General features: G+C 40.7%; 1 protein-coding gene across 1 annotated transcript in view; it reads left to right on the plus strand.

Annotated features, from left to right (window-relative positions):
* Positions 1-27,829, plus strand: part of dync2h1 (dynein cytoplasmic 2 heavy chain 1) — a 440,753-nt gene that overhangs the window by 19,192 nt on the left and 393,732 nt on the right. The window contains exons 6-16 of the mRNA XM_073043598.1: positions 1,449-1,567; positions 5,048-5,189; positions 8,955-9,187; positions 15,420-15,554; positions 15,639-15,752; positions 16,498-16,609; positions 16,704-16,828; positions 16,952-17,127; positions 18,142-18,337; positions 18,493-18,588; positions 27,662-27,823. Of these exons, the coding sequence (XP_072899699.1) occupies positions 1,449-1,567; positions 5,048-5,189; positions 8,955-9,187; positions 15,420-15,554; positions 15,639-15,752; positions 16,498-16,609; positions 16,704-16,828; positions 16,952-17,127; positions 18,142-18,337; positions 18,493-18,588; positions 27,662-27,823 (1,610 nt within the window). The remainder of the gene's footprint in view (positions 1-1,448; positions 1,568-5,047; positions 5,190-8,954; positions 9,188-15,419; positions 15,555-15,638; positions 15,753-16,497; positions 16,610-16,703; positions 16,829-16,951; positions 17,128-18,141; positions 18,338-18,492; positions 18,589-27,661; positions 27,824-27,829) is intronic.

Below are 27,829 nucleotides of genomic sequence, written 5' to 3' on the forward strand. Positions count from 1 at the left end.
TACCTGCCCATCACTCCTTGTGGTGCTCCTCCTTCTCTTTCTTCCATGGTCTTCTGCACTGTCCTATCAGATTCCCCCTCCTTCAGCCCTTTATCACTTTTGCCAATCAACTTCCCAGTTCTTCACCTCCTCCCCCTCTCCTGGTTTCACCTATCACCTGCCACCTTATTCATCTTCCTCCCCTACCCCACCTTCTTGCTCTGACTTTTCGTCTTTTTTTGCAGTCCTGAAGAAGGTTCTTGGCTTGAAATGTCGACTATTTTTAAAATTTCCATAATTGCTCCCTAACCTGCTGAGTTACTCAAGCATTTTGTGTCCGTTGATTCCATCATCCAGATCACTAATTATTTCCACTCTTTGCTTGCAACCTATCTTCTCCCATGCTACCATCTTTCCTGTAATACCATGGGCTCTTACCTTGTTTAGAAGCCTATATGAAACATCTTGTCAAAGGCCTTCTGAATATGCAAGCAAGTAACATCCACTGACTTGCCTTTGTCAATCCTGCTTATTACTTCCTCAAAGAATTCCAGCAGACTTCTCAGGAACCATTTGCACTTTAAGAACCCATGCTGACTTCGACTATTCTATTGTGTACCTCCAAGTACTCCAAAACCTCATTCTTAACACCATTTTACCAACCACTGGCCTTTAATTTCCTGTCTTTTGCCTCGCTTCCTTCTTAAAGAGTGGAATGACATTGCAGTTTTTCAGTCCTTCACAATCTAGTGAGACTTGAAAGATCACTACTGATGCCTCCACAATCTCATAAGCTATCTCTTGCAGAACCCTGGAATGTAGCCCATTTAGTCTAGGTGACTTATCTACCTTCAGACCTTTCAACTTCCCAAGCACCTTCTTATTAATAGCAACTCTGCTCACTTCTTCCCCCGACTCTCTCGATTTCTGGCGTGCTGCTGGTTGTGTTTTACACAGTAAAGACTGGTGTAAAAGACTTATTCAGTTCATCTGGTATTTTTTTTGTTCCCCATTACTATCTCTCCAGCATCATTTTCCAGCGGACTGATGTCTACTCTTGTCTCTCTTTTACACTTTATAGGTCTGAAAAATCTTTTGGTGTCCTCATATTATTGGCTAACTTATCTTCACACTTCATCTTTTCTTTCTTTCTTGTGTTTTTATTTGCCTTCTGTTGACTTTTAATCACTTTTCACTAATTTTTGCTATATTGCATGCCCTCTCCTTCACTCTTATGTCTGTGCAGTGAAGAACCACAAACTGGTTTTCCGATGTAGGAGAGCCCAACATGAAGATGAATTCAAATTTAGGATTAATATGAAACAAAATCATAGTCACAAAAGGATTGATTCACATTTATTTGTGGTTAAAACTGGCCTGAAAGTTTCTAGCCTGGTGTCAGTTTCTATTCTATTTAACCCATGTGAAATGTGACCATTAATACAATGCAAACATTTATGTTTTGAAAGGAATTCTCGAACCCAGTGATGAATTTCAGTTCTGGGCAGAAGTTGCTGCAAGCAGTGGTGAAACAGACAAAAGGGAAAGGGCCCAGCACTTTCAAGAACTATTTAAACCAATTACACAGGTTTGTTTACTGATGCAAAATTTTACAATTTGAACCGTCGGTTAAAATGTTTTCTATTTTTCAGATCTGCTCTTACTGTCTAACCCCTTACCATAAGCCTTTAGTTGTAGGCACATATGCCAAATAAAAGGTTTCTTATTATGTGCCTATTTTATGTTCTTCATAATTTGATATACCTCATTCAGGTTACCATGAGCCCTCTCTGCTGCAAAGAAAACAAATCCAACCTCTCTAGTTTTCCCCTCATAGCTGAAACAGTTTATTTCAGACAAGTTTCTGATGAATCTTCTCACACCTTCCAAAACTAGACCTAACACACCCTGACTGAACATGGTTGGGACTTGCGTGAGCCTATTGGCTGCAGCCGGCTTGTCTGCACTTGAAGGCTGGACTGGGTTTCCTGAAGGCTCCAGGTTACCCTGAACAGAATTCAGCCCCCTCATTGCATACTGGTCTCAGGAGAGTCTGGGGTTTGGAACACCAGGCCGAAAGCATACCCTCTTGCAGTGACAGGACAATGCCAATGATTCTCCCTTCCTTCCAGTTAAGAGAAGGGTTGTGCTGGGTCAGCTGAGGGTGTCCAAGGTATTAGGAGTATGTGAGGAAACTCAGTGATATAGAAGCTAACATCCTTCACATGATCCTCTATCCTCATCAGCATCTGCTGCCGGATTGCCTGGAAACAAGCGGATGATTGTCCGAGACAGTTGTGGGCATGGGCTGGTTCAACTTCCGTGTTGAGCCAACCGCTGGTCCCCAAGTACAGGAAATTTCCAGCTGCCCCAAAGTCCAAAAAAACATTCACCTCTCATACCCCAGGATATCTCAACCCCCCAGTGTGATACCAATATCCACGAGGTTAGGAGTAGTGGCTTCTACCATCACAGTCTTCCCAACACCAGACCGTCTTAACAGTTCCCCTGACAGCTGCAACTTTGGACTTCGGCCTTTATGTGACCTGCACCCCTGCAGTAATAGACCAACTTCAACTCCAACCCCGGAACGTTGTATCGACTGAGATTCTTATATGGCTGATTTGCATGGGCTCGACAGGATCCTGAGCAAGAGATGGCTGGTCATGGTCCAAGATCAGGGAATGGAAGGACTATGTGTTGAGGCTGGGCTTGGGCTAGCCCTGTTCAACCTCTTGATGTAGTCCCATTTATGTTCTGCCGGATGATTATTGAGATAGTTGGATTTGTTGATCAGAACCTCAGGCCTTTGCGGCTTTCCCAAGGCAAAGACATTCTTCAGTTTGTCTTGGGGTTTGTCACGGTATAGAGTTGTCAATGTCTCTCTGTTCCAGCCACTCTCTTGGGCCAAGGTCTGAAACTCGATAGCAAAGTCATTTGCTGACCGTCCATCCTCTCAAATCTTCATCAGAGCCTTGGCTGCCTCCAACAGAGTGATGGAACACCTTCCTCACTTTGGTTCTGAATTCCTCTGAATCTGAGCAAAGCTTCAGCCTTCTTTCCCAATGTACGGTGGCCCAGGCCAGAGCCCTTCCAATCTGAAGAGAGATTCTGAAGGTGAACTTTCCACGCTCCATAGGGAACTGGGTCAACTGGAGTTTGAACACTAATGAGCATTGAATGAGGAAGCTACAGCAAGAGCCCTGATCACTCTGGGGTTGAAAGATGTACGAGCTACATGGCGGGACAGGCTGGCTCTCTGGAGTGACTCCGGCTTCTGCTTTGCAAAAGTTGACCAATGGCCACCTGGAAGTTGTGTGTCTCTAGGCTCTGTCTGGAAATATTTTAGCTGTGGCTGGTCATGACGGGCGAAAGACTCTGATAGCTCTCACGGTCCATACTGGCTCAATCATATTGTGACGAGAGCCCTTGATGAGGGTGGTTTGGACCCAAATGCTGGAGATTCCGAGCCTAGGACTGAGACATGGTATCAAACTGGATCAAGAACTGAGCACAGTACAAACACTAGACAATATCACTAGTAGGGCTTACAATTGAGTACTGATGCTCCGTTCAGGTGTGTTTTGAGTGCTCAATATTTGGTGCCAAAATACGATTGCCAGTTAGTGGAATGATCCTGAATCTTTAAAGGTACTGTGCTAGCTATCCTTACTCCAGAGAGTTATAATGTCTAAACCCCCAGAAGCTGGTGTGATTAGGTGTGTGTCATAACACTACCAAGACAGAATATGAGGTGTGCACCTCCAGCCTGAGATTGGTCTCATCATGGCAGTAGAGGAGACCATGGACCAATATGTTGGAATGGGAATGGGGATTGGAATTGGTTGGCTACTGGGAAATTCTGCTTTCTGCAGATGGAGCAAAGGTGCTTGACAAAGCAGTCTTCAAATCTACATCAGGTCTCACCAATGTAGAGGAAGTTGCATCGAGAGCACTGGAAACAGCAGACAACCCCAACGGATTCGCAGGTGAAGGTTACCTCACCTGGAAGCCCTGAATGGAGGTGAGGGAGGAGGTGAATAGGCAGCTATAGTACTTCTTACGCTTGCAGGGGTAAGTGCCAGGAGGAAGATTAGTGGGGAGAGACAAATGGACAAAGGAATAATGGAGAGAGCAATCCTTGCAGAAAGCAGAGAGTGATGGGGAGGTAAAGATGTGGTTAGTGGTAGGATCCGTTGAAAATGATGGAAGTTGTGGAGAATGAACCACTGGATGCAGAGGCTCATGGGTTGCTGTTGAAGATAAATGGAACTCTATCCCAGTTAAGGTGGCAGGTGGATGGCATGTGGGTAGATGCCCTGGAAATGAAAGAGATGTGAGTGAAGGCAGCATCAGTGGTTCCCTGTTCTTTGAAGAAGGATGACATCTCTTGTTGTTCTGGAAAGGAAAACCTCAACCTGGGAACAGATGTGGTGGATGCAAAAGACTTGAGAAAAGGGAAAGGCATTTTTATAGGAAACAGGGTGGGAAGAGGTATAGTCAAAATAGTTGTGGGAATCAGTAAGTTTATTAAGGATATCGATATATAGTTTGTCACCAGAGATGGAAACCAAGAGGTCAAGAAAGGGGTAAGAGGTGCCAGAAATGGACCAAGTGAATTTAAGGACAGGGTGGAAGTTGGAGGCACAGTTGAATAAATTGACAAGCTCCGTATGAGTGCATGAAGCAGCACCAATGCAGTCATTTTTGTATCAATTGCAAATTTATGAATCATGTCTCTTACATTTGCATTCAGATCATTAATATATAGAAATAGCAAGGATCTCAGTACTGATTCCTGTTGCATACCACAGGTCACAGGCTCCCATTTATAACAAAACCTTACCTGTCACCCTCTACCTCCCAACCCTGGTCTATTTCCAGCTGAATTTTCCAAATTGTGCTGAATTCCATGAGCTGTTTTCTGATCAACAAATTTCTTCCCATAAGCAGCTCTCTTCTCTGGACACTGATTTAGTAATTCTATTGACCCTTAAAATCTCAAACTATTTTTAAAATTTCTTTTTTTAAAATTTCCTTAAATGTCTTTATTTTGTTTTCTTAACAGTACAACAATTTGGATGCACTTTCTTTGGCTGATGTAGTGGATTTGGTTGAGACTACTCGTGATACTGTAGATGACGTATGGAGGCAAACTGAGCACGATTTTTATCCAGAGTCACGCATGTGCCATCTTCTAGATGTTATAGGTACTGTGCAGAAAGAGTAGCAGTTTGCTAAAACACACAGTTTATAGAACTGTATCTATGTTTGGATGTTAATTTTTATTTGTAGTAAGAAATCCTATTCATATCTACGAGTTAGAAGTTTTGATAAAATTTCCCATTTATATTCAGATAAATGGTAAGAACTTGCTTGTTCCTAATATCTCCTTCCATCTTCATTTTAATATAGCTTGATGAAATAATTGCTATAGTGTGGAATAGTTATGTGCTTTTATATTTCAAAACTTATTACATCCTAAAATATGATTGAAAATATCTGTAATGTTGTAATTTTGTTTTAAAAGTAATTTCTAATTTTAGAAGGAGGGGTCGAATGTTGAAGTAAGATTTAAAAATATGTGATTTGAGTCCTGAAGAAAATTTTAAATGATGAACATTCTTACATAACCAGGTTATTCTGACACTTACTTGATGTCATCTATTGAAATGAAGATTTTTAGTCATTTTTGTGTGTTCCTGAGATCTAGTTGCTGCACAGACTGTCTGTTGAAAATAAGTTTTCAGTTTCTACAGAAATTACATTTTACACTGCTTGATGCTTTGCTTAAAAAACACATAAGATGTAATACTTCAGATGTAATGTTTAAGAGTGGCCTGGAAAGTTCCCCCGTTTTCCAGTTCCTTTGTCTGTTCCTATTGACACTTCATCCAGGTATGCTTTTTGTTTATTCTTGAGTTTTACTAATCTCTTTAAGATGACACCACCATTACTTTTGTCATTCCTGCTTTTCATCCTTCCAGTGACATTCTGTTATTATGTGCAGCATTTCACCTATACCTTCTCTGCTCTGAAAACCTTAAACTCTTTTCAGTTTCAAATGGAAGGTTATTGAACTGAAACATTAACATTTCTCTCTTCATTAATGTTGCCTGACTTGCTGAATATTTCTGGCACTTTATGTTTTTATTTCTGATTTCTAACCATAGAACTATAGGACATTATAGCACAGAAACAAGCCTTTTGGCCCTTCTTGGCTGTGCCGAACCATTTTTCTACCTAGTCCCACTGACCTGCACCTGACCCATATCCCTCCATACACCTCTCATCCATGTACCTGTCCAAGTTTTTCTTAAATGTTAAAAGTAAGCCTGCATTTACCACTTCATCTGGCAGCTCATTCTACACTCCCATCACTCACTGTGTGAAGAAGTCCCCCCTAATGTTCCCTTTAAACTTTTCCCCCTTCACCCTTAACCCATGTCCTCTGGTTTTTATTTCTCCTAGCATTAGTGGAAAAAGCCTGCTTGCATTCATTCTATCTATACCCATCATAATTTTATATACCTCTATCAAGTCTCCCCTCATTCTTTTACGCTCCAGGGAATAAAGTCCTAACCTATTCAACCTTTCTCTGTAACTCAGTTTCTCAAATCCCGGCAACATCCTTGTAAACCTTCTCTGCACTCTTTCAACCTTATTAATATCCTTCCTGTAATTTGGTGACCAAAACTGCACACAATACTCCAAACTCGGCCTCACTAATGCCTTATACAACTTCACTATAACATTCCAACTCTTATACTCAATACTTTGATTTATAAAGGCCAATGTACCAAAAGCTCTCTTTACTACCCTATCTACCTGTGACACCATTTTTTGGGAATTTTGTATCCATATTCCTAGATCCCTCTGTTCTACTGCCCTCCCATTTACCTTGTATATTCTACCTTGGTTTTTCCTTCCAAAGTGCAATACCTCACACTTGTCTGTATTAAACTCCATCTGCCATTTTTCAGCCCATTTTCCCAGCTGGTCCAAATCCCTCTGCAAGCTTTGAAAACCTTCCTCACTATCCACTACACCTCCAATCTTTCTATCATCAGCAAATTTGCTGATCCAATTTACCACATTATCATCCAGATCATTGATATAGATGACAAATAACAATGGACCCAGCACTGATCCCTCTGGCACACCACTAGTCACAGGCCTCCACTCAGAGTAGCAATCCTCCACTACCACTCTCTGGCTTCTCCCATTGAGCCAATGCCCAATCCAATTTACTACCTCACCATGTATACCCAGCGACTGAATCTTCCTAACTAACCTCCCATGTGAGACCTTGTCAAAGGCCTTACTGAAGTCCATGTAGACAACATCCATTGCCTTCCCTTCATCCACTTTCCTTGTAACCTCCTCGAAAAACAAATAGATTTGTTAAACATGACCTACCATGCACAAAGCCGTGTTGACTCTCCCTAATAAGCCCCTGTCTATCCAAATACTTGTAGATCCTATCTCTTAGTACTCCTTCCAATAATTTACCTACTACCGACGTCAAATTTACCGGCCTATAATTTCCCGGATTACTTTTAGAGCCTTTTAACATTTTGAGGCAGAGAGGCAAAGAGTCATACTGCATGGAAACATGTTATTTGACCCTCTGAATCTGTGCTGACTATCAAGCAGCCATTTACACTGAACCTGTACATAAACTCAGCCCATGATTTTGTCACTTGCACACACGAGGAAATATACAGTGACCAATTAACTTATCAACCCATATGTCTTTGCGATGTGGGAGGAATCCAGAGCATTTGGTGGATATGCATTTTAGCCACAAAGAGCATCAGAGGTCAGGAATGAACCCAGATCTCTTTAGCTATAGGAACCCCAGTCTCTACTCCATTTCCTACAAATTTGCCCTCACCCCATCCTCCTGCCCTCCTAACAAGGTTAGGGTTCCGTTTGTCTTCATCTACCACCCTATGAACCTCTGTATCCAGCATATCATTCTCCATAACTTCCAGCATTTCCAACGGGATCCAACCACTAAGCACATCTTTGCCTCTTCCCGCTCCACTTTCTACATGACTTCCTTGTTTACTCGCTCCTCTCCACTGATCTTCCTCTTGGTACATTTCCCTGCAAGTGTAGGAAATGCTACACCTCCTCCCTCACCAATTTTGAGGGCCCCAAACACTCCTTCCAGGTAAGACTGTCAGAGTTATCTTTTGTATCCAGTGCTCCCAACACAACCTCTTCTACATGGGTGAGACCCGATGCAGACTGTGGAACCTCTTTGTTGATCATCTTTGCTCTGTCCGCCGCAGAAGGCAGGGTCTTCCAATGGCTATCCATTTCGATTTGACTTGCTCTTCTCATTTTGATATGTCTGTCCATGCCTCTTTTACTGCCAAGATAAATTTAAGCTCAGGTTGTAAGAGCAAAATCTTATATTCATCTGGGTAGCTTCCAACCTAATGGAATGAGCATTGATTTTTCTAACTTCTGGTAATTTCCCTCCCCTTTCTATTTACCCTCTCCCCCCTTCTCTTCTCATCAGCTGCTCATTTCCCCCCCGTCTTTCTTTTCTTCCATGGTCCACTGTCCTCTTCTATTAGATTCTTTCTTCTTTAGCCCCTTACCTCTTATACCTATCCTCTCCTGTTTCTTAATTCATCCCTCTACCCCACCCGTCCACCTTCTGCTTCACCTTTTCTCACCTACCACTCCTTCCCCCCTTGCCCCACCTTCTTATTCTGGTTTCTGCCCCCTTTATTTCCAGTCCTGATGAAGGTACTTGTCCAAATTTATTCCCCTCCATAGATGCTGCCAGATACTTGCTGGGTACCTCCTACATTTTGGGTGTATTGTTCAAGGTTCATTGGCATGTGGGTTGGCAGAGAAGATGCAGGCGGTAATGTTTCCATGCACCCTCTGCACCTGTTGGTGGCAGTTGTTGTGTTGTTTGGGATAATAATATTACATTATTTTCTTTTCTTCAGGAAATACTTTGGGTAGATTTGTACAGAAAGCTCTAATGCAGTTAAACTTATGGGGCGATGCTTTTCACATTGTGAAAGAAAACCTCAACTCTGGCATTATCATCTGTGAACAGTGGGTGTCAGCATGTGATCACCTGACTGGACAGCTTTGGCGCCGATATACTCCTCATCAATGGAAAAGTGAGAAATATTATCCAGAGTTGTTGGATAAACTTGCCAAAAGATTTGAAGAGGTACAGTAATAAATCTCTCTTAGTTGTTTTTGAAAATGGTATTACTTTGCTATTACTCTTGCACATTATTATGATTAGAGGGAACCACTATGCATAATGTTTAAATTAGCAATCACAATGTAACACTGCAAATGTAGGTGTAGAACTTGGTTTACCATGTTTTAAATCTGTTAAAAAAACACTTTGCATTGCTCTTGCATTGTTTGTGGAAAATCTCATAAAAGATCAAAATGTTCATTGCAGGGTTTACAGAAAACTATTGTCCAATTACGTAAGGCAATGAATTTTCAACACAGCATGTTCTGTTGCTATAATGGGAGTTCACATGCTGTCTGCATTTTGTGTACTAGAAGTGATGTCTGCAGCCAACTTTGAAAGGGAGATAGAATAATTCAGGCAGCAGTGTTCTAGCCACAAAGGAATATTCCTATTTAATCTTTTGATGCTGTTCAATAGGAGGGTATGAGGAAATGCATGGACAACCTGAAGAAAAAGTGTCTACAGGAGATTTGTTTAGGATTACTCCTGGTGGGGGTATCAGATTGGGGGTATTACACTGCAGAAGATAGCAGATCTTAGGATAAAGAATATGTGTTTATCCTATAAATAGCATGGGTTTTCGGGGAACAAGGCAAGTAAAATTTGGTTGTTCTATGAGTAAGTAACAGCTGTCAGTTCTGTTGATGTCCTTTGGGGGTTAAACTGGTCTCTACATGGTGCATGTACCTTCACCCTCTGACCTATCACTCTAGTTTCCATTCCCCTTCCAAACTAGTTTAAACCCTCATCAATGGCTCAAGCAAGCCCGCCCACCAGGGTATTAGTCCTGCTTGAGTTCAGGTGTAACTAGTCCCTTTTGTACAGGTCAGACCTTCCGCAGATTGACAAATGATCCACAAATCTGAAATCCTGCTCCCTACACCAATTATTCAGCCACAAATTCATTTGCCAAAGCATCCTATTTTTACCTCACTGCTATGTGGCACAGGCAGCAATCCAGGGATTACCACCCTTGAGGTCCTGCTTTTCAGTTTGCTTCCTTGCTCCTTATATTCTCTCTTCAGTTCATTATCCCTTTTCCCTACCTATGTCATTGGTGCCAATATGTACCATGACTTCTGGCTCCTCCCCCTCCCCTTTTAGAACACTGTGAACCCACTATGAGTCATTCTTGACCCTGGCACCTGGGAGGCAACATACCTGGGAATCTCCTTCACATCCACAAAATCTTTTGTGTATTCTCCTAGCTACTGAATCCCTTATCACCACCACTCTCTTCTTCTTCTCCTTTCCTTCCAGACTCAGTGGCAGAGAACTGGTCACTGTGGCTTTTCCCTGGTAGGTTCACCCCTCCCCCAACAGTATCCAAAGCAGTGTACTTGCTATTGAAGGGAATGGCAACAGGTGTACTCTGCACTTTCTGCCTATTCTCTTTCCCTCTCCTGATAGTCACCCACTACCTGCCTCCTGCAACTGAAATGTGATTATCTCTCTGTAGCTCTCATCTGTCTCCTCCTCATTTTCCTGAATGAGCTGAAGTTCATCCATCTCCAGCTCCAGTTCTTTAGCAAGGGCTGTAAGATGCTGCAGCTGGATGCACTTCACACAGATGTAGTTATCAAGGAGACTGGAGGTCTACCAGATCTCCCACATTGGACATGAAGAGCATACCACTGACCTGGAATCCATTCTCACTAATCTAGCTAGGCACTAATAGCCAAAGAAAGAGAAACCTGACAGAAACCTCAATCTAACCTCTGCCTCTCCTAGCTGAAGCCTTTTGAACCAATGCCTCAGTTCCCCACTCTTAACTCTATCCCACTCCAACAATGGTCACTCCACTTAATTCTAACTTTTTATTATAGGCTCTTGTCAAGTGCCTATTAACCGAAAGAATTTCAGTCTCTGCAAAAAGTCCCAACAGCCCTCGCTCGCATTTTAATTTTGGCGCTTGAACTCCACAAGCAACTGTCTCTGTGATCTCAGTCTCCACAGAAAGTCCCGACAGGTCCAACTCACTTTTCCATCTCCTGTAATTTTTGATAATCTTCACAGTCCACTATACCACCTATTTCAGAGTTACCTGCAAACTTACGAACCAACATGCCTTGCACATTTTTATCCATATTGTTAAATAGATGACGTGCAGTCATGGACCCAGCACCAACCCCTGAGGCACACAACTTGTCACAGACTTCCAGTCTGTGAAGCAATTTCCACTTTCACCCTTTGCTTCATTCCATCAAGGCAATCATATATCCATTTAACCAGTTCTCATCAGATTACAAATAATCTCACTCTCCAGAGTCTACAATTTAGATTATCAAAGGCTTTACAGAACTCCATTAGGCCATATTGAAATCATGCGAAGTAGTGGAATAAGTTATTTTCACACGAAGTCCATTTGGATAGCACACCATCTGCTAACCTGTAATATGAAAAGTCAATCATATTCTGTTTGGACTATTGCAGAAAATTTGGTTCATATAGATGTGAGAATCACTGTTGGTTATTTCTGGTGCAACCGGATTTGTGAATGCTGAATTGGACTGGTTGGTATTCACTGAATTAAATCCCATACTCTCTGCTTTATATCATACTCTTTGGGTCCTCAATCCACAGAACTGATCATGCCCTGCAATGGCTCCCTCTAATTTCCCCGGCTCAGTGTTTACACCCCTGCAACTCACTGGTCACCCAAGGTTCTGATCTCCACCGCACCCTTGAGCTCTGACCCTATGAGCATAAATCTGTCCTCCACTGAGCCCTCTTGACTTTAGCATCAATGGCTTATTGAACAATTCCGTCCCAACCCTGAATGGTTTCCAGCAACTGGTATTTTTGCTCTGCAGTCCAACAACAACCTTGCACTCAATGTCAGTGAGACCAAGGAATTGATTGTGGACTGCAGAAAAGGGAAGTCAAGGGAACACACACCAGTCCTCATTGAGGGGTTGGCAGTAGAAACGATGAGAAATTTCTAATTCTCAGAAGATCTATCTTGGGCCCAACATATTGATGTTATTCTGAAGAAAGCACATTATTGTCTATATTTTATTAGGAATTGAAGAAGATTTGGTATGTCACCAAAGACGAGCAAATTTCTCTAGCTATAGTGTGGAAAGCATTCTGACTGGTGGTATCACCACTGTCTGGTATCGAGGGTTGCAAACTTAGCCAGCTCCAACATGGGTATTAGCCTCCTCACCATCAAGGGTATCTTCAAATGGTGATACCTAAAAAGAAAAGTGGCACCCATCATTAAGGACTCCTATCTCCTAGGAGATGCCCTCTTCTCATTACTACCATCAGAGAGGGATACAGAAGCCAGAAGACACACATTCAATATTTTAGGAACAACTTATTCCCCTCTGCTGTCATATTTTTGAATGGATAATGAACCCATGAACACTACCTCACCATTTTTGCTCACTTTTGCACTACTTAAAAATTACAATATGATATATATGTATGTATTTATATTTAATATTGTAATTTATAGTATATTTTATGCATTGCACTGTACTGCCTCCTCAAAATAACAAATTTTATGACCTATGTAAATGATAATAAACCTGATCCTTTAGATCTTAGACCCAGCAGCATTTATGGTAATACACTACAGCTTCTAAGTCAATATGCTTCTTTGGAAGAGAAGTTGAAAAGGTCTTTTCCTTAGGAGAGATTTCAGTTTATATTTTCATAATGGTCTTTTTGGTTTGGAATGGCTTTAAAAAAGGGGTAGCTTGTTTAGAAAATGGAGAGATGCATATTGATTACTTTATTGTAAAAGAAGCATCCACCAGTTGGGTCTGCTATTCCAAGAGCAAAATGTCACCCTGGGGGTGCTTTTAGTATCAGAATCAGGTTTATTATCACTGACATGTTATGTAAATTGTTGTTTTGTGGCAGCAGTACAGTGCAATGCATAAAAATTACTATATATTACAAGAACAATATATTAAAAATAGTGCAAAATGAGAGCAAAAAGTGAGGTGGTGTTCATGGCTTTACGGTTCATTTAAACATCTGATGGTAGAGAAGGAGAAGCTGATCCTATAACTTTGAGTGTTATCTTCAGGCTCCCGTACCTCATTGATGATGGTAAGGAGAAGAGGGCATGTTGTAAAAAGTAAAAGTTGTTCATGATGGATGCTGTCTTCTTGAATCATCACCTCTTGAGTATATCCTTGATGTTGTGGTAGCTAGTGCCCATGGTGGAGTTGGCTGACTATTCAACATTCTGCAGCTTTTTCTGATCTGTGCATTGGTGTCTCAACACCAATGCAACCAGTCAAAATGCTCTCCATGGTACATATGTAGAAATTTGTCAGAATCTTTGGTGACATACCAAATTTCCTCAAGCTCCTAGTGAAGTATAAGCTACTAAGATCCTTTCTTTGTGATTGCATCAATATTTGGGCCCAGGATAGGTCTTCAGAGGTGTTGACACTCAGGAACTTGAAGCTGCTTACCCTTTCACTGCTGATCCATCAACAAAAATTTCCCCTTCCTAAAGTCCATGATTGACCTTACTGACAATGAATGCAAAGTTGTTGTTGCAACACCACTTAGCCAGATCTATCTCACTCCTACGTGCCTCCTCATCACTGTCTGAGCACAGAAAATGTGTTACGGAAAATTTGTAATAACGATATACATGAATTAAGGCATTCAATATTGAATGCCACAGTTTAATTGTTCCTTGTTATACTCTTATGTAAATTTATCCTAAATGATCAATGAATTAAGAAAAATAAATGCTATTTTACCCTGTCAGTTTAAAAGTTAGCATACCATGCAAGTAAATGGGTCTAATTAGATTTATTTACAAGTGGTCCCCGAGTTATGAACGTCCGACTTATGGGCAACTCTCATTTATGAACTGAGGAAGGAGAACGCCGTCTGCCATTTTAAGTCGGATCGCGATGCCGTCCGCCATTTTAAGTTGTTGCCATTGACACCATGTTGAGTGTGTAACTTTGTATTTGGCTTAAATTTTTCTTAGCAAGATTCACCCCTCCCCCCTCCCCCCCACCGTTCTGGTTGGCTGGCGGTGCAGTGAGAACAGGGCCGGGCTGGAGAACGGAGGTTCCTGAGTTCGATCCAGTGACAGACTGCTCCTGTGCCGGGTTGATGTCGATCCAGTGACTCCCGTACCATCCGTGCTGGGTTGATGTCGAGCTTGTAACTCAACCTCATTAAAAAAAACACTGCCACCTCCAGTTTAAGTTTCCACGTGGAATATTGTGGAGGATCAAATACAGTACCCAAACCCAGCACAGCCCCCACTGTCCCATTTAACCTGTCTCAGTGCGGAGGACTTTCGAACACCGACTTTCAGTGCGGTGGTCCTTAGCGCCCAGCGGACTTTGGGAGCCAGTGGAGGTTGGGACCCGCCACCCGCAGTGTTTCTGTTTCATTGATGGGAAGTGATCGCAATTGAAAATAAAGTGGAAATAAGAAAGCGTTTGGAAAGAGGTGAAATGCCATCGGTCATTGGAAAAGCGTTAGGCTATAGTCGGTCAACGATCAGAACAATTTTAAAGGATGAAGTGAGAATAATGGAGCATGTGAAGGGCCCTGCCCCGATGAAAGCTACAATTATTACTAAGCAATGCAGTGGTTTAATTATTGGAATACATATGTTTCTTATGTGTTTTATATGCATAGAAAGGTAAAATGTGTACTATATACTAAGACAAACGTTTGACTAACTGACGCTAAATAATACCGGATGTACTTGTTCCGACTTATGTACAAATCCGACTTAATGACGGACTCAGGAATGGAACTCGTATGTAACCTGGGGACTGCTTGTACACAGTTCATTGACCTTTTACCTACTTTTCCTTCATCTTATTTTGGCTGAAATCCTATTGTTTATTATTGTAATACAGTTCTTATTTTTAAATTTAGTAGCTGATATTTTTACCCTTTAAGAAATTGTAACTGAGGCGAAGAATGTTTTATCATTTAGTGTTAACATTAATGAAGTGAAAGCATAAAGGAATAAGAGTTCAGGATGGCAAAATACCTACCAGAATAGTTTTGCCACATTGAGGAAACTTGCAACCAATGGGGTGTGGTTGCTTATTATAACTTGTAGTTTTAAGTATTCTGGGCTAGATTCAAACTAATCCTCTACTCAAACAAAGCTTATAAAAATCTAATTGGCAAACCAAAAGAAAACTAATTTCACTATAAACATGTTATTTTGTTTTTTATGTAGATACAAATTAATCGAAATGTCCATGAGAAGATTATGCGGTTGTTACCAGCTGGAGAGCAGCAATTGCTTCACAATGCCCAAGTATTTGAGCCCTTTGTTGGACTGAATCCAGTTCAGTATAATCCTTATACTGAGGTTTGTTATAATTCACCTCTTAATTTATACATGCTAAGTATTATTTTCATTATCCATATAATTTATAGTTATTCAATTTTGCAGCCACTTTGGAAAGCTGCTGTAACACAGTTTGAACGCTTAATTGCTCCATCAGAACAGAAGGTCGCAAACAAACTGAAAGTCTATATTGTGGAAGTTAAAGATAATCCCCAACAGGTAAAATAGTGGAACATTTACTAATTAATTCAAATTAATGTGAATCAGAAAGTGGTTAAAAAACAATTTGTTTTCTAATAATTTACATCATCAAAGGACACTAGTCCTGATTGTTTTTCTTTAATCTCTTACTTTTATTTATCTATCTAACCTAATGTTAGCAAGAGAGTCTAACTTAACCTCTTATCCCCATTTGTTTCTCTTATTCTGCCCTTTCTGTATCAACTATATTTCAGTTGGTATCTAACTTCTTTTGTCTCTTATCTTTGTGGTTTTATAGTTACCATACTAAGACTAATTGATTAATTTTATTCTTCAAGCGTGTTTTTCACTTTAAGAGGTGGAAATTTGCCACACATCTGGCAAGTTTTAACATGTTTGGCTCTTGCACTCATGTATGCAAACTTGTCAGCACCATTCTGGGGAAATACGAGTGGAACAGTTGACATTTTTTCATAAAATAAATTTTATTTCACACTTAAACTTCTAATCTAAAAAATGATTTTATCCTGTTTCTTTTCCAAAATTTAGAGGTTTATAAGCTACTCTCATTAAACAATAAATATTCTTAAAACAATCTTGTGAACTCCCAGCACTTTCCTTTTCTATCAAATCTCACAATCATGCACTTTTAAATAACTTATAATTCTGCCTTCTTTCTTCTTTCTCTTGCACATAAGAAGCTTTCTGCAGTGAGCATTTTTATTAGTGGACTGATGTATCATGTAGCTTATTTTCCTTCAAGCTTCTGCAGGCATTTCAGAAATACCAAGAATTAGTCAAAAGGCCAAGTATCAGCAAGGAACTACTTTCAGAGCGTGAAATGTTGTTGGCAAAACTTGCAGAGTACATCAAAGGTAAGGGAAGCACAAACATTTCTGAAATACAAACACATGAAATAGTAATTGAATAGGAAATTGGTGTCTTCATTGATGGTACTGTTTGAATTAGGCATCCACGCTGATTTTGAGAGTCGGCGATGTGGTATTCCTGGAGAACCTTCAGGCCCTCTTTCAGGCAAGAATCTCCCTGAGGTTGTCAATAATATTGTTTGGGTTAGACAGCTGGAACTAAAGGTAAGCATTTAGGCAATGAATGTTTACATTATGCTTTACAAAATGTTAGATTAGATTACTTTAAGTGGGGAAAGAGGTAGGGCAAGCTATATGGTAAACATTAAACGTGTTCTTTTATTTTAGGCTGCAGATACTGTAAAGGTTGCTGAAACTTTGCTGCATGACTTGTCAGGATTTCAATCATTTTGGCGCAATTGTAATGAACTTTTGGACCAGTTAAGGACCTATGAACAGGAACAGTTTGATGACTGGTCAAGGGAAATACAATCGTCTATATCAGATCCCACATCTGGTATCAGGTATTACTGTGTTGCATGTCAACAAATTACTGAATAGAATAATAAAATAATGCCTTTTTCTCCTTGCTGACAATGACAAGCCATTCCAAAGTCAAAGTTAGTTTTTGCAAGTTGTCTGGCTTCCAGTTTTATTGTGTAGACAGAGGATTGTTCTTCTGATAAGAAATTTAAAAAAAATCACATGGAATGTAAGAGGAAGCACTTAATGTAGTCAGGTTATGTGTGTGGTTTGCATCCCTGTAGTTATTTTCCATGTTTTTCTGATCATGATTAGCAGTTCCAGAGGATATAGAATATGTTAAAATAACTTCCTGCTGAGTTTAAGCTCTCTATGGTATAAAGGCAACAGCAATTAGAAGAATTATAAAGGTTGATTAAGTTTTACATTGGAAAGAGATTAATTCCATTGATTATAAATTTACCATTATTAGTCAATGCTTATGTGTTTTAGAGTCATAGAGTCATTGTGTCAAAAAGCACAGAAGTAGAAATATAAACAGAAAATGCTTGAAAATCTCAGCAGGTCAAGCAGCATCTGTGAAAAGAGAAACAGTTAATGTCATAGGCCTAAAATTCTTCAATTAGAGCTAAGATAAGACAGCAATAAACACTCAGGCGATGTCTTCCAGATCCAGCTGCCCTCCAGTTGAAAAAAAATTCTTCTTGCGTCTCATCATAATTTCTTAACCATTTTGTAAACCTATGCTGTCTAATTTTAGGTACCCCTATTTTGTAGAAAAGTTACCCATTATCTATCCTAACTACACTCCTGATAATTTTGTATACCTTCATCATGCCACTCCTTCAGCTTCCTCTGTTCCAAGAGAATTTGTATAAAGTTAGTAATAAGTCTACAAGTTTTCTTTTCTGCATTAGTCATATATGGCTTTAAAAATACCAGTTTTCAACTTTTATAATTTGTACAAATAGTAAGAATTTAGCTTCAGTTTATGAAATATATATACACATACATACAATATGTAACCATTGCCATTTTTATGTCAATTGTAATAGTTTACAAGCCCATGGTCGAATTATAGAGTTGGATCACTCTGATGGGAAGTTGAAAATACATTACTCGGATCGCCTTGTTTCTTTGTTGAGGGAAGTACGCCAGCTTTCTACTTTGGGTTTTGTCATTCCTAAAAAAATCCAACAAACAGCAAATACTGCTCAGAAGTTTTACAGACAAGCAGTTATTCTCAAACAAGTTAGTACTTCATTTTCTTGTTCGATTCCCTTTTACAGACACCCTGATTATGTTTTCCTTTTTTCTCCTTTCTCTTTTAACTGCTTTCTAGATAATTAAAAATTAGAGTGAGAATCCAAATTTTAATGTTGAGTATGCTTTATTTTCTTTTACAGGTTGCTCACTTTTATAATACTATTGATCAACAGATGATTCCTAGCCAGAGACCCATGATGCTAAACTCAGCTTTATCCTTTGAACAGATAATAAAGGTGAGAGAAAATAAGCACATAATATTTAATCCATTAGTTACATAAGGTACTTGCAAAAGTCTTAGGAACACACACACACACACACACACACACACACACACACACACACACACACACACACACACACACACAATAGAGCTAGGGAGCTTCAGAGATTTGCACAGTACTGGAGTAATTCTGTGTTTTACTACTGATGCAAAAAAAAGTAATTTCATGACCTATGTGAATGATTCTGATATGGGTCTCTATTGTGGACCGAGAATGGGAAGAGGGTAAGGAGAGGAATATCATAGTTGGGAAAAGGGGACGGGAAAGTGAGCAGGGTGGAAAGCACCAGAGAGACATTCTGTAGTAATGAATAAACCAATGGTTTGGAATCAAATGACCTGCCTGGTGTCTCAGGGCTGAGTGTGTTGGCACCCGCACCACCGTCCACCTCTACGCTCCTTCTCTGCCACTTGTCCCACACCCCTCCTGTGCCACTCCACCCTCGATATTCCCAGCATCATTTGCTCCTGCCAGATTTACAAACTCGCTCTCCAATCCACATTCACAAATACAAGTTCTGTGCAAAAGTCTTAGTTATCCTAGTATATATGTATATGTGCCCAAGACTTTTGCAGAGTACTGTACTGTACTATACCAGAAATGTACTATACCAAATTTCAAAGGAAATTTATTGTCGAAGTACAGGTATGTCACCATATACAACCCTGAAATTAATTTCCTTTCTGGGGATACTCAGCAAATCCGTAATAGAGTAATTGCTATAATAGGATCAATGAAAGACCATACCAACTTGGGTATTTAACTGATGTGTAAAAGACAACAAACTGCAAATACAAAAAGAAAGAAATAATAAAAATAAATAAATAAATAATAAATACCGAGTACAGGTAGTCCCTGAGTTACGAACGTCCAACTTATGGACAACTTGTACTTACGAACCAAGGAAGGAGAACGCTGTCTGCCATTTTAAGTCAGATCGCGTCGCCATCCGCCATTTTAAGTTGTTGCCGTTGACACTGTGTTGAGTGTTTAACTTTGTATTTGGCTTAAATTTTTCTTAGTAAGATTCACCCTGACCCCGCCCCCCCATTCTGGTCGGCTGGTGGCGCAGTGAGATCAGCGCTGGGCTGGAGAATGGAGGTTCCCGACTTCAATCTAGTGATAGACCGCCCCCATGCCGGGTTGATGTCAATCCAGTGACTCCTGTACCAACTGTGCCGAGTTGATGTCGAGCTCGCAACTCGACCTCGTAAAAAACAAAACACTGCCACCTCCAGTTTAAGTTCCCACACGGAATATTGTGGAGGATCAAATACCCAACCCCAGCACAGCCCTCACTTGTCCCATTTAGCCTGTCTCAGTGTGGTGGTCCTTAGGACCCAGCAGACCTCGGGAGCCGGCGGAGCTCGGAACCCGCCGCCCGCAGTGTTTCTGTTCCATTTACAGGAAGCGATCGCGATTGAAAATAAAGTGGAAATAATAAAGCGTTTGGAAAGAGGTGAAACACTATCGGTCATTGGAAAAGCGTTAGGCCACCGTTGGTCAACGATCGGAACAATTTTAAAGGATAAAGTGAGAATAATGGAGCATGTGAAAGGCCCTGACCTGATGAAAGCTACAATTATTAATAAGCAACGCAGTGGTTTAATTATTGGACTACATATGTTTCTTAAGTGTTTTATATGCATAGAAAGGTAAAATATATACTATATACTAAGACAAACGTTTGACTAACTGATGCTAAATAATACTGGATGTACTTGTTCCGACTTATGTACAAATCCGACTTAAAGACAGACTCAGGAATGGGACTCGTACGTAACCCGGGGACTGCCTGTATATGAGATGAGTATATGAGCAATTCAAGCTGACATCTACATCGAAAACGACAAGATCGTACAAGTTTCCTCCTTTATATACCATGGTGCAGAACTAATTGACAGAAACAAATGCAGCAAGGAAATAAGGCGAAGGCTAGCAATGGCACGCACAAGCACTAGCAAACTCTGGAATATCTGGAAAGATAGATCTGTGAGCACTGACACCAAGATACGCCTCCTCAATAGTCTCGTCTGGCCAGTAACCCAATATGGCTGAGAAACATGGACCCTAAAAGCAGCTGATGAAAAAAGTTGACAGTATTTGAGATGTGGACATACAGATGGATCATCAGGATATCATACATTGAAAGGAGATCCAACAATTTCATCCTAGAAAAGATTGGCATGAAACCAATACTTCTGGAAACCGTTATCCAAAGGAAACTTCGCTATTTTGGACACAGCTCAAGAACTGATGACATACTGAAATGCACTGTGCTTGAAGGCAGAGTAGAAGGAAGTCACTCCCAAGGCAGATAGAGGACAACCTGGATCAACAACATCAAGAAGTGGACCAGCCTCACCACCAGAGATACAAGAGGTTTGACTGCCGACAGATCGAAGTGGAAGAAAGTGGTCGCTGAGGCTCTGGCAGAGTATGGCACATGATGATGATGATGATATGAGATGGAGTGTTCTTGAAAGTGAGTCTATAGATTGTGAGAACATTTCAATGATGGGGTGAGTGAAGTTATCCCCTTTGGTTCAATCGCCTGATGGTTGAGGGTAATAACTGTTCTTGAATCTGGTGGTGTGAATCCTGAGGCTCCTGTACCTTGTTCCTGATGGCAACAGTGAGAAGAGAGCATGTCCTGGGTGGTGAGGGTCTATGATGATGGATGCTGCTTTCCTGAGACATCACTTTGTGTAGATGTCATCACTGGTGGGGAGAGCATTATCCATGATGGACTGGGCCATATCTACTACTTTTTGGGCAGGGTTGTATGGGAGACCGGCAGTTGCCCAAGCTGCAGGCCTTCCCCTCTTCATGCCACCGATGTTGTCCAAGGGAAGGGCACTAGGACCCAAGCAGCTTGGCACCGGTGACGTCGCAGAGCAATGTGTTGTCAAGTGCCTTGCTCAAGGACACAAACACGCTGCCTCAGCTGAGGCTCGAACCAGTGACCTTCAGGTTACTGGTCTGATGCCTTGCCCACTAGGCCATGCGCCAACGCTCACACATCTATAGAAGTTTGTTAAATTTTTAGATGTCATGCTGAATCTTCACAAACTCCTAAGAAAGTAGAGGCGATTTCTTCATAATTGAACTTCTTTGCTGGGCCCAGGAGAGGTCCTCTGAAATAGTAACAACGAGGAATTTAAAGTGGCTAACCTTCTCCACCTCTGGTCCTCTGAGGACTGGCTTATGAACCAATGGTTTAATGACTAACACTGCTGAATTACGAAAGAAAAGATACCCTGTCTTTTTGAGAAGAGATAGGAAGAAGAGAGAGGGATGGTGGCAGGGGGCGGTGGATTGAGGTGGAGGTTAAAGTACGCTGTGATGTACTTTGTACTTTGGGAGGTGGGTGACTGAAGATGAGTATCATTGTGGAGTGGTACCCAGAGAGTGGAATCTTGATTGGAGTGGGTGCGGAGGTAGGGGATAGAGTGGGGTTAGTGGTGAGATTGCAGCTTGGGTTGTGAGATTGTTTGTGTTAGTAGATGATTAAGTAGTGGGATTTGGTATAATTGAGGGAGTTTAGTAGAGCAGGTAAATACAAGTCAAAAGGATGCTACCATAGTTCATTCTTATCACTAAATTAGGAAAATTTCAGTGCACCCTTGTTAAATAGTGCAAATGAGAACATAGAGTTCATTCTCATCACTAAGTTGGGAAAATTTTAGTGCGCCCTCGTTAAATAGTGCAGATGGGAACATAGTTTCTCTGGGAGTGCCTTCTGATGAATGCTTCTTGTAACATTGGGCTGGATCAACTGCCTTCTTCATGCCGTGTGTTCTTCTACGATAGGACATGCAAGTTCATATTTACTTTCTGAGGCTGTCTAGTTGTCAATATTCTGCTGGTCTCATTGTGCTAACATCTTGCTGATTCACTGTTTGATGAGTTGAAGCGGTCCTTGAATGGATTCTGGGTCACAGATAGCAGAGGTGCAGCCCAACCAACAGACTTTCCTGATGGCCATTTGGCACCTTGAACTGTCAGTCACATTTTTTCCACTTTCCTGCTCTTTCTGATGATACTTAGAAAGAGTTGTGAAATATTTAATTAATTAAATTGAATTGAAGAAGAATTCATTCAAACTTAATTATTAACATCATTATCAATTAAAATAAATTAATAAAAAACTTGATTTCCATCACTCTGGAAATAATTGGACAGTAAAGGCATAGAGTGATATAGCCCTAATGCAGGCTAATGGGATTAGCATACACTCAGTGGCCATTTTATTAGATATACCTGTACACCTTCTCATTCTTGCAAATATCTACTCGGCCCATCATGTGGCACCAGTCATGTAAAAGCATGCAGACATGGTCAAGAGGTTCACTTGTTCAGGCCAAATATCAGAATGGGGAAGAAGTGTGATTTAAGTGACTTTGACAATAGAATGATTGTTGGTATCAGATGGGCTGGTTTGACTATCTCAGAAACTGCTGATTTCTTGGGATTTTCACACACAACAGTGTCTGGAGTTTACAGAGAATGGTAGAGAAAACAAAAATCATCTAGTGAGTGGCAATTCTGTGGGTGAAAATGCATTGTTAATGAGAGGGGTCAGAGGAGAATGGCCAGATTGCTTCAAGCTGACAAGAAGGTGAGAACAATTCAAATAACCACACATTACAACAGCGGTACACACAATGTGCTGGAGGAGCTCAGCAGGTCAGGCAGCATCTATAGATGTGAATAAACAGTTAACATTTTGGGCCGAGGCCCTTCATCAGGACTGCTCTCACAGCTTACAACAGTGGTGTAAGAAGAGCATCTCTGAATGCACAACATGTCAAACCTTGAAGTGGATGGGCTACAGCAGCAGAACACCACGAACATCCACTCAGAGGCTACCTTATTTTTAACAGTGGCCACTGCATGCAGATAGGCATCATGGTAGGTATGGACCGGATGGGCTGATTCCATGACAGTCCTTTATTTACAGAAGTTTGGTAACCTCCATTGCAATGAACGGGGCTGCATTCGTTATGACTAACGTTAAGACAAAAGGCTAGATATGAAGAATGTAAGTGAATACCCCTGAACTGAATGGAGAATATAGCTCCATGCTATATATTAATATTTTTCAGCCTCTGTTTTCAAAATGTGATTTGTAGAATTGTGAATGATTTATTGTGTGATATTCCGAAAAGCTTTGCAGGCAGTTTTGTCTGTAAAGCTACAAAATCAAACTTGTCTTTTTTTGTATATACAGACAGTCCCTGGGTTACGTACGAGTTCCGTTCCTGAGTCCGTCTTAAAGTCGGATTTGTACGTAAGTCGGGACAAGTACATCGGTATTATTTAGCGTCAGTTCGTCAAACGTTTGTCTTAGTATACAGTATATATTTAACCTTTCTATGCATATAATACACTTAAGAAACGTATGTATTCCAATAATTAAACCACTGTGTTGCTTAGTAATAATTGTAGCTTCCATCGGGGCAAGGTGTTTCACATGCTCCTTTATTCTCACTTTATCCGTTATCCTTTAAAATTGTTCCGATCGTTGACCGACTATAGCCTAACACTTTTCCAATGACCGATGGCGTTTCGCCTCTTTCCAAACGCTTTATTCTTTCCACTTTATTTTCAATCGTGATTGCTTCCCGTCAATGGCACAGAAACACTGCGGGCGGCGGCTGGGTCCTAAGGAGCACAGCACTGAGACAGGCTAAATGGGACAAGTGGGGTCTGGGCTGGGTTTGGGTATTTGATCCTCCACAATATTCTGTGTGGGTATTTAAACTGGAGGTGGCAGTGTTTTTTTTACGAGGTTGAGTTGCGAGCTCGACATCAACCCAGCGCAGATGCCATGGGAGTCACTGGATTGACATCAACCTGGCACGGGAGCGGTCTGTCACTGGATCGAACTTGCTGATCTCACTGTGCCACCAGCCAACCGGAACTGGGGGAGGTGGGGCAGGGTTAGGGTGAATCTTACTAAGAAAAATTTAAGCCAAATACAAAGTTAAGCACTCAACATAGTGTTAATGGCAACAACTTAAAATGGCGTATGGTGTCGCGATCCGACTTAAAATGGCGGACTGCATCATGATCTGACGTAAAATGGTGGACGGCATTCTCCTTCCTCGGTTCATAAGTACGAGTTGTCTGTAAGTCGGACGTTCGTAACTCGGGGACTACCTGTATTCCTGCTGCTGATATTCACCAATATTGCAAGGACAGCCTGTTTTCTTTATGGCTACAGTGGTCAGTGAAAAAGTTGAATTTCAACAATGTTAATAAATAGCATAAATAATATCAATTTTCTTAGTGACGTTAACATAGATAAATATTCCAGGCTGCATCAAGGTGACAATCTAAACAAAATTCATCGGTTTGAAAATAAGTGGATATAGGACCAGAAGATGTAGTATCCTTGTGGATCGAGTTAAAAAACTGGAAGGGTAAAATGACCTGGATGGGATTTATATGTACTCCTCCAAACAGTTGCCAGGATGTTGGGTACAAATTATAACAGGAGATAGAAAAGAAATGAAAAGGGCAATGTTGTGATCATCACTAGGGATTTCGGTATGCGGGTAGATTGGGAAAATCAGATTGGAACTTCAAGCAAAGGAATTTGTAGAATGCCTATGGGATGGCTTTTTAGAGCAGCTTGTGGTCGAGCCTGATAGGGAATGGGGAATTTTGGATTGGGTGTTGTGTAATGAAGCAGATTTGATTAGGGGAACCCTTAGAATGCAGTGATCTTAATATAGAATTTAGCTTGAGAGGAAGAAACTGAAATGATATTTATTGATACTGCAGTTGAGTAAAGCTTTTTATAGAGATGTGAGAGAAGAGCTGGTAAAAATTGATTGGAAAGGGAAATTAGCAGAGATGACTGTAGAGCAGCAATGGCTGGTGCTTCTGGGTGTAATTCAGAAGACACAGAACCGGTTCATCCGGAAGAAGAAGAAGGAGCACTCTAAAGGGAAGATGAGGCAACTGTGGCTAATAGGGGAAGTCAAAGTGAGCATATGAGCAAAATTGAGGCATACAATATTGCAAAAGTTATTAGGAAGCTTTGAAAAACTAACAGAAGATACCAAAAGAGCATTGGGGAGAAAAAAGATGAAATGGGAATGTGAGCTAGCCAATAGTATAACAGAGGATGAAAGTAGTAAAGGCACAAACAGAGGTAGTAAAGGCAGACAAAGAAATGGCGGTTGAACTGAATAAGTATTGTGCATCAGTGTTCACTGTGAAAGACACCAGCTGTTTGCGAGAAATTTAAGTGTCCCAGGGCAGAGGTGAATGTAGTCACTTAAGGAGAAGGTGCTTGGGAAGTTGAAAGGGCCAAAGGTGGTGGATAAGTCAAATGAACTAGATGGGGTGCACTTCAGGGTTCTGAAAGAGGTAACTGAAGGTATTGTGGAAAAATTAGTTATGTTTTTTCAAGAATCACTGGATTCTGGAATAGTTCGAATATTACAGATAAGGTGAAAGACAGGAAACTCTAGGCCAGGTAGACTGTATTTGGTGATTGGCAAAATTTTAGAGTCCATTTTGAGGTACTTGGAGGTTCATGATAAAATAGACCAGAGTCAGCATGATTTCCTTCAGGGGAAATCTTGTCTGACAGATCTGATTTGGATAGATTAGGAGAATGGGCAAAGACATTGTAGTGAAGTGTATGGTCATGCACTTTGGTAGAAGGAGTAAAATGTAGTCTATTTTCTAAATGGTGAGCCAATTCAGAGATTGGAGGTGCAAAGGGACTTCGGAGATCTAGTGCGGGATTCCCTAGAGGCTAACTTGCTGTCTTTGTCAGTAGAAAGGAAGACTATGCAAAGTTTATATTTATTGTCAGAGGACTGGAATATAAAAGCAAGGATACAATACTGAAGCTTTATAAGATATTGGTCTCTCTCCATTTGGAGTATTGTGAAATATTTTTGACTTGAACTGAAGAAAGATAAGCTGCATTGCAGAGGATCCAGAGGAAATTCACAAGAATGATCCCAGGAATAGAAGGATTAATATACGAGGAGCATTTGATGGCTCTGAGCCTTTACCCACGGAAGTTTAGAACAATGAGGGGAATCTCATTGAAACCAATCAAATATTGAAGGCTCTACCTAGAGTCTATGTGCAGAGTATGTTTCCAGTAGTGGGAGATTCTAGCACCAGAGGGCAAAACCTTAGAATACAAAGATGCCACTTTAGAACAGAGATCCAAAGGAATGTCTTCATCAGAGGGTGGTGAATCTGTGGAGTTCATTACCACAGACAACTGTGGAGGCCAAGTCATTAGGTATCTTTAAAACAATGGTTTCTCGGATCTTGATTAGCAAGGGCATCAAAGAAGACAGCATGATGGGGTTGAGAAGGAAATTAGATCTGCTATGATCGAATGGTGATGCAGACTAGATGGACTGAATGGCCTAATTCTATTCTTGTGTCTTATAGGGATATCCCTTTGTAAAGTTGTTTATAATTAAATGCCTTTAGTTTAAGGTATGGGGTAGGAGAATTACTGAGTATTGAACAAGAATTTCTTCAATCAGACAGTCATTTAAATTTATAAAGCACCTTTTGAGGGAGCGATGGAGGTTGATACAACATTTAAGAAGTATTTAGATGAACACTAGATGTGCCATGGCTGTGGGCTGAGTTATGAAAAATGGAATTAGTACAGAATGGTATTTAATGGCTGGCATGGTCACAGAGAACCACAGTGCTTGCTTTCTATATTGTATGCATTAAGGTGTATTCTATGATCAGGTACTGAAGGCTTGGTTAGAGACAGAGAGCTTCTATGTAGAGAGCTGTGAGGAGCTGAGATATTTATTGCAAAGATTTTTTTTGATACATATTATATGAACCTAATATCTGTTAATCTACCTGAATTTGGCACACAGCTTTGGCTAATGTCAGTTGTTGACTAGGTAGTCACTGTTTTCCAAGTCTTTTTTAGTAGCTCTAGCCACTCTCTGCTTGCATAGTAAATAGTCTGGGATTTAGTGATATGTGCAAATATTTTATCATCTTTAATTAGAACCCAAAAGCTGGAACCAAAGAAACTGGTGAAAAAATACAGATCACTTGGGATAACCCCAGAGAGCTGGAGGCCTATATTCAGAAACTTCACGCTGCAACAGAGCGGCTTACCACAGAGAACAGAAAGTTGAGGAAGTGTCATACTGATTTCCATGATAAGGTAAGA

Source organism: Hemitrygon akajei, chromosome 4 (assembly GCF_048418815.1).
Source record: "Hemitrygon akajei chromosome 4, sHemAka1.3, whole genome shotgun sequence".
In the NCBI taxonomy this organism is placed as follows: Eukaryota; Metazoa; Chordata; class Chondrichthyes; order Myliobatiformes; family Dasyatidae; genus Hemitrygon; species Hemitrygon akajei.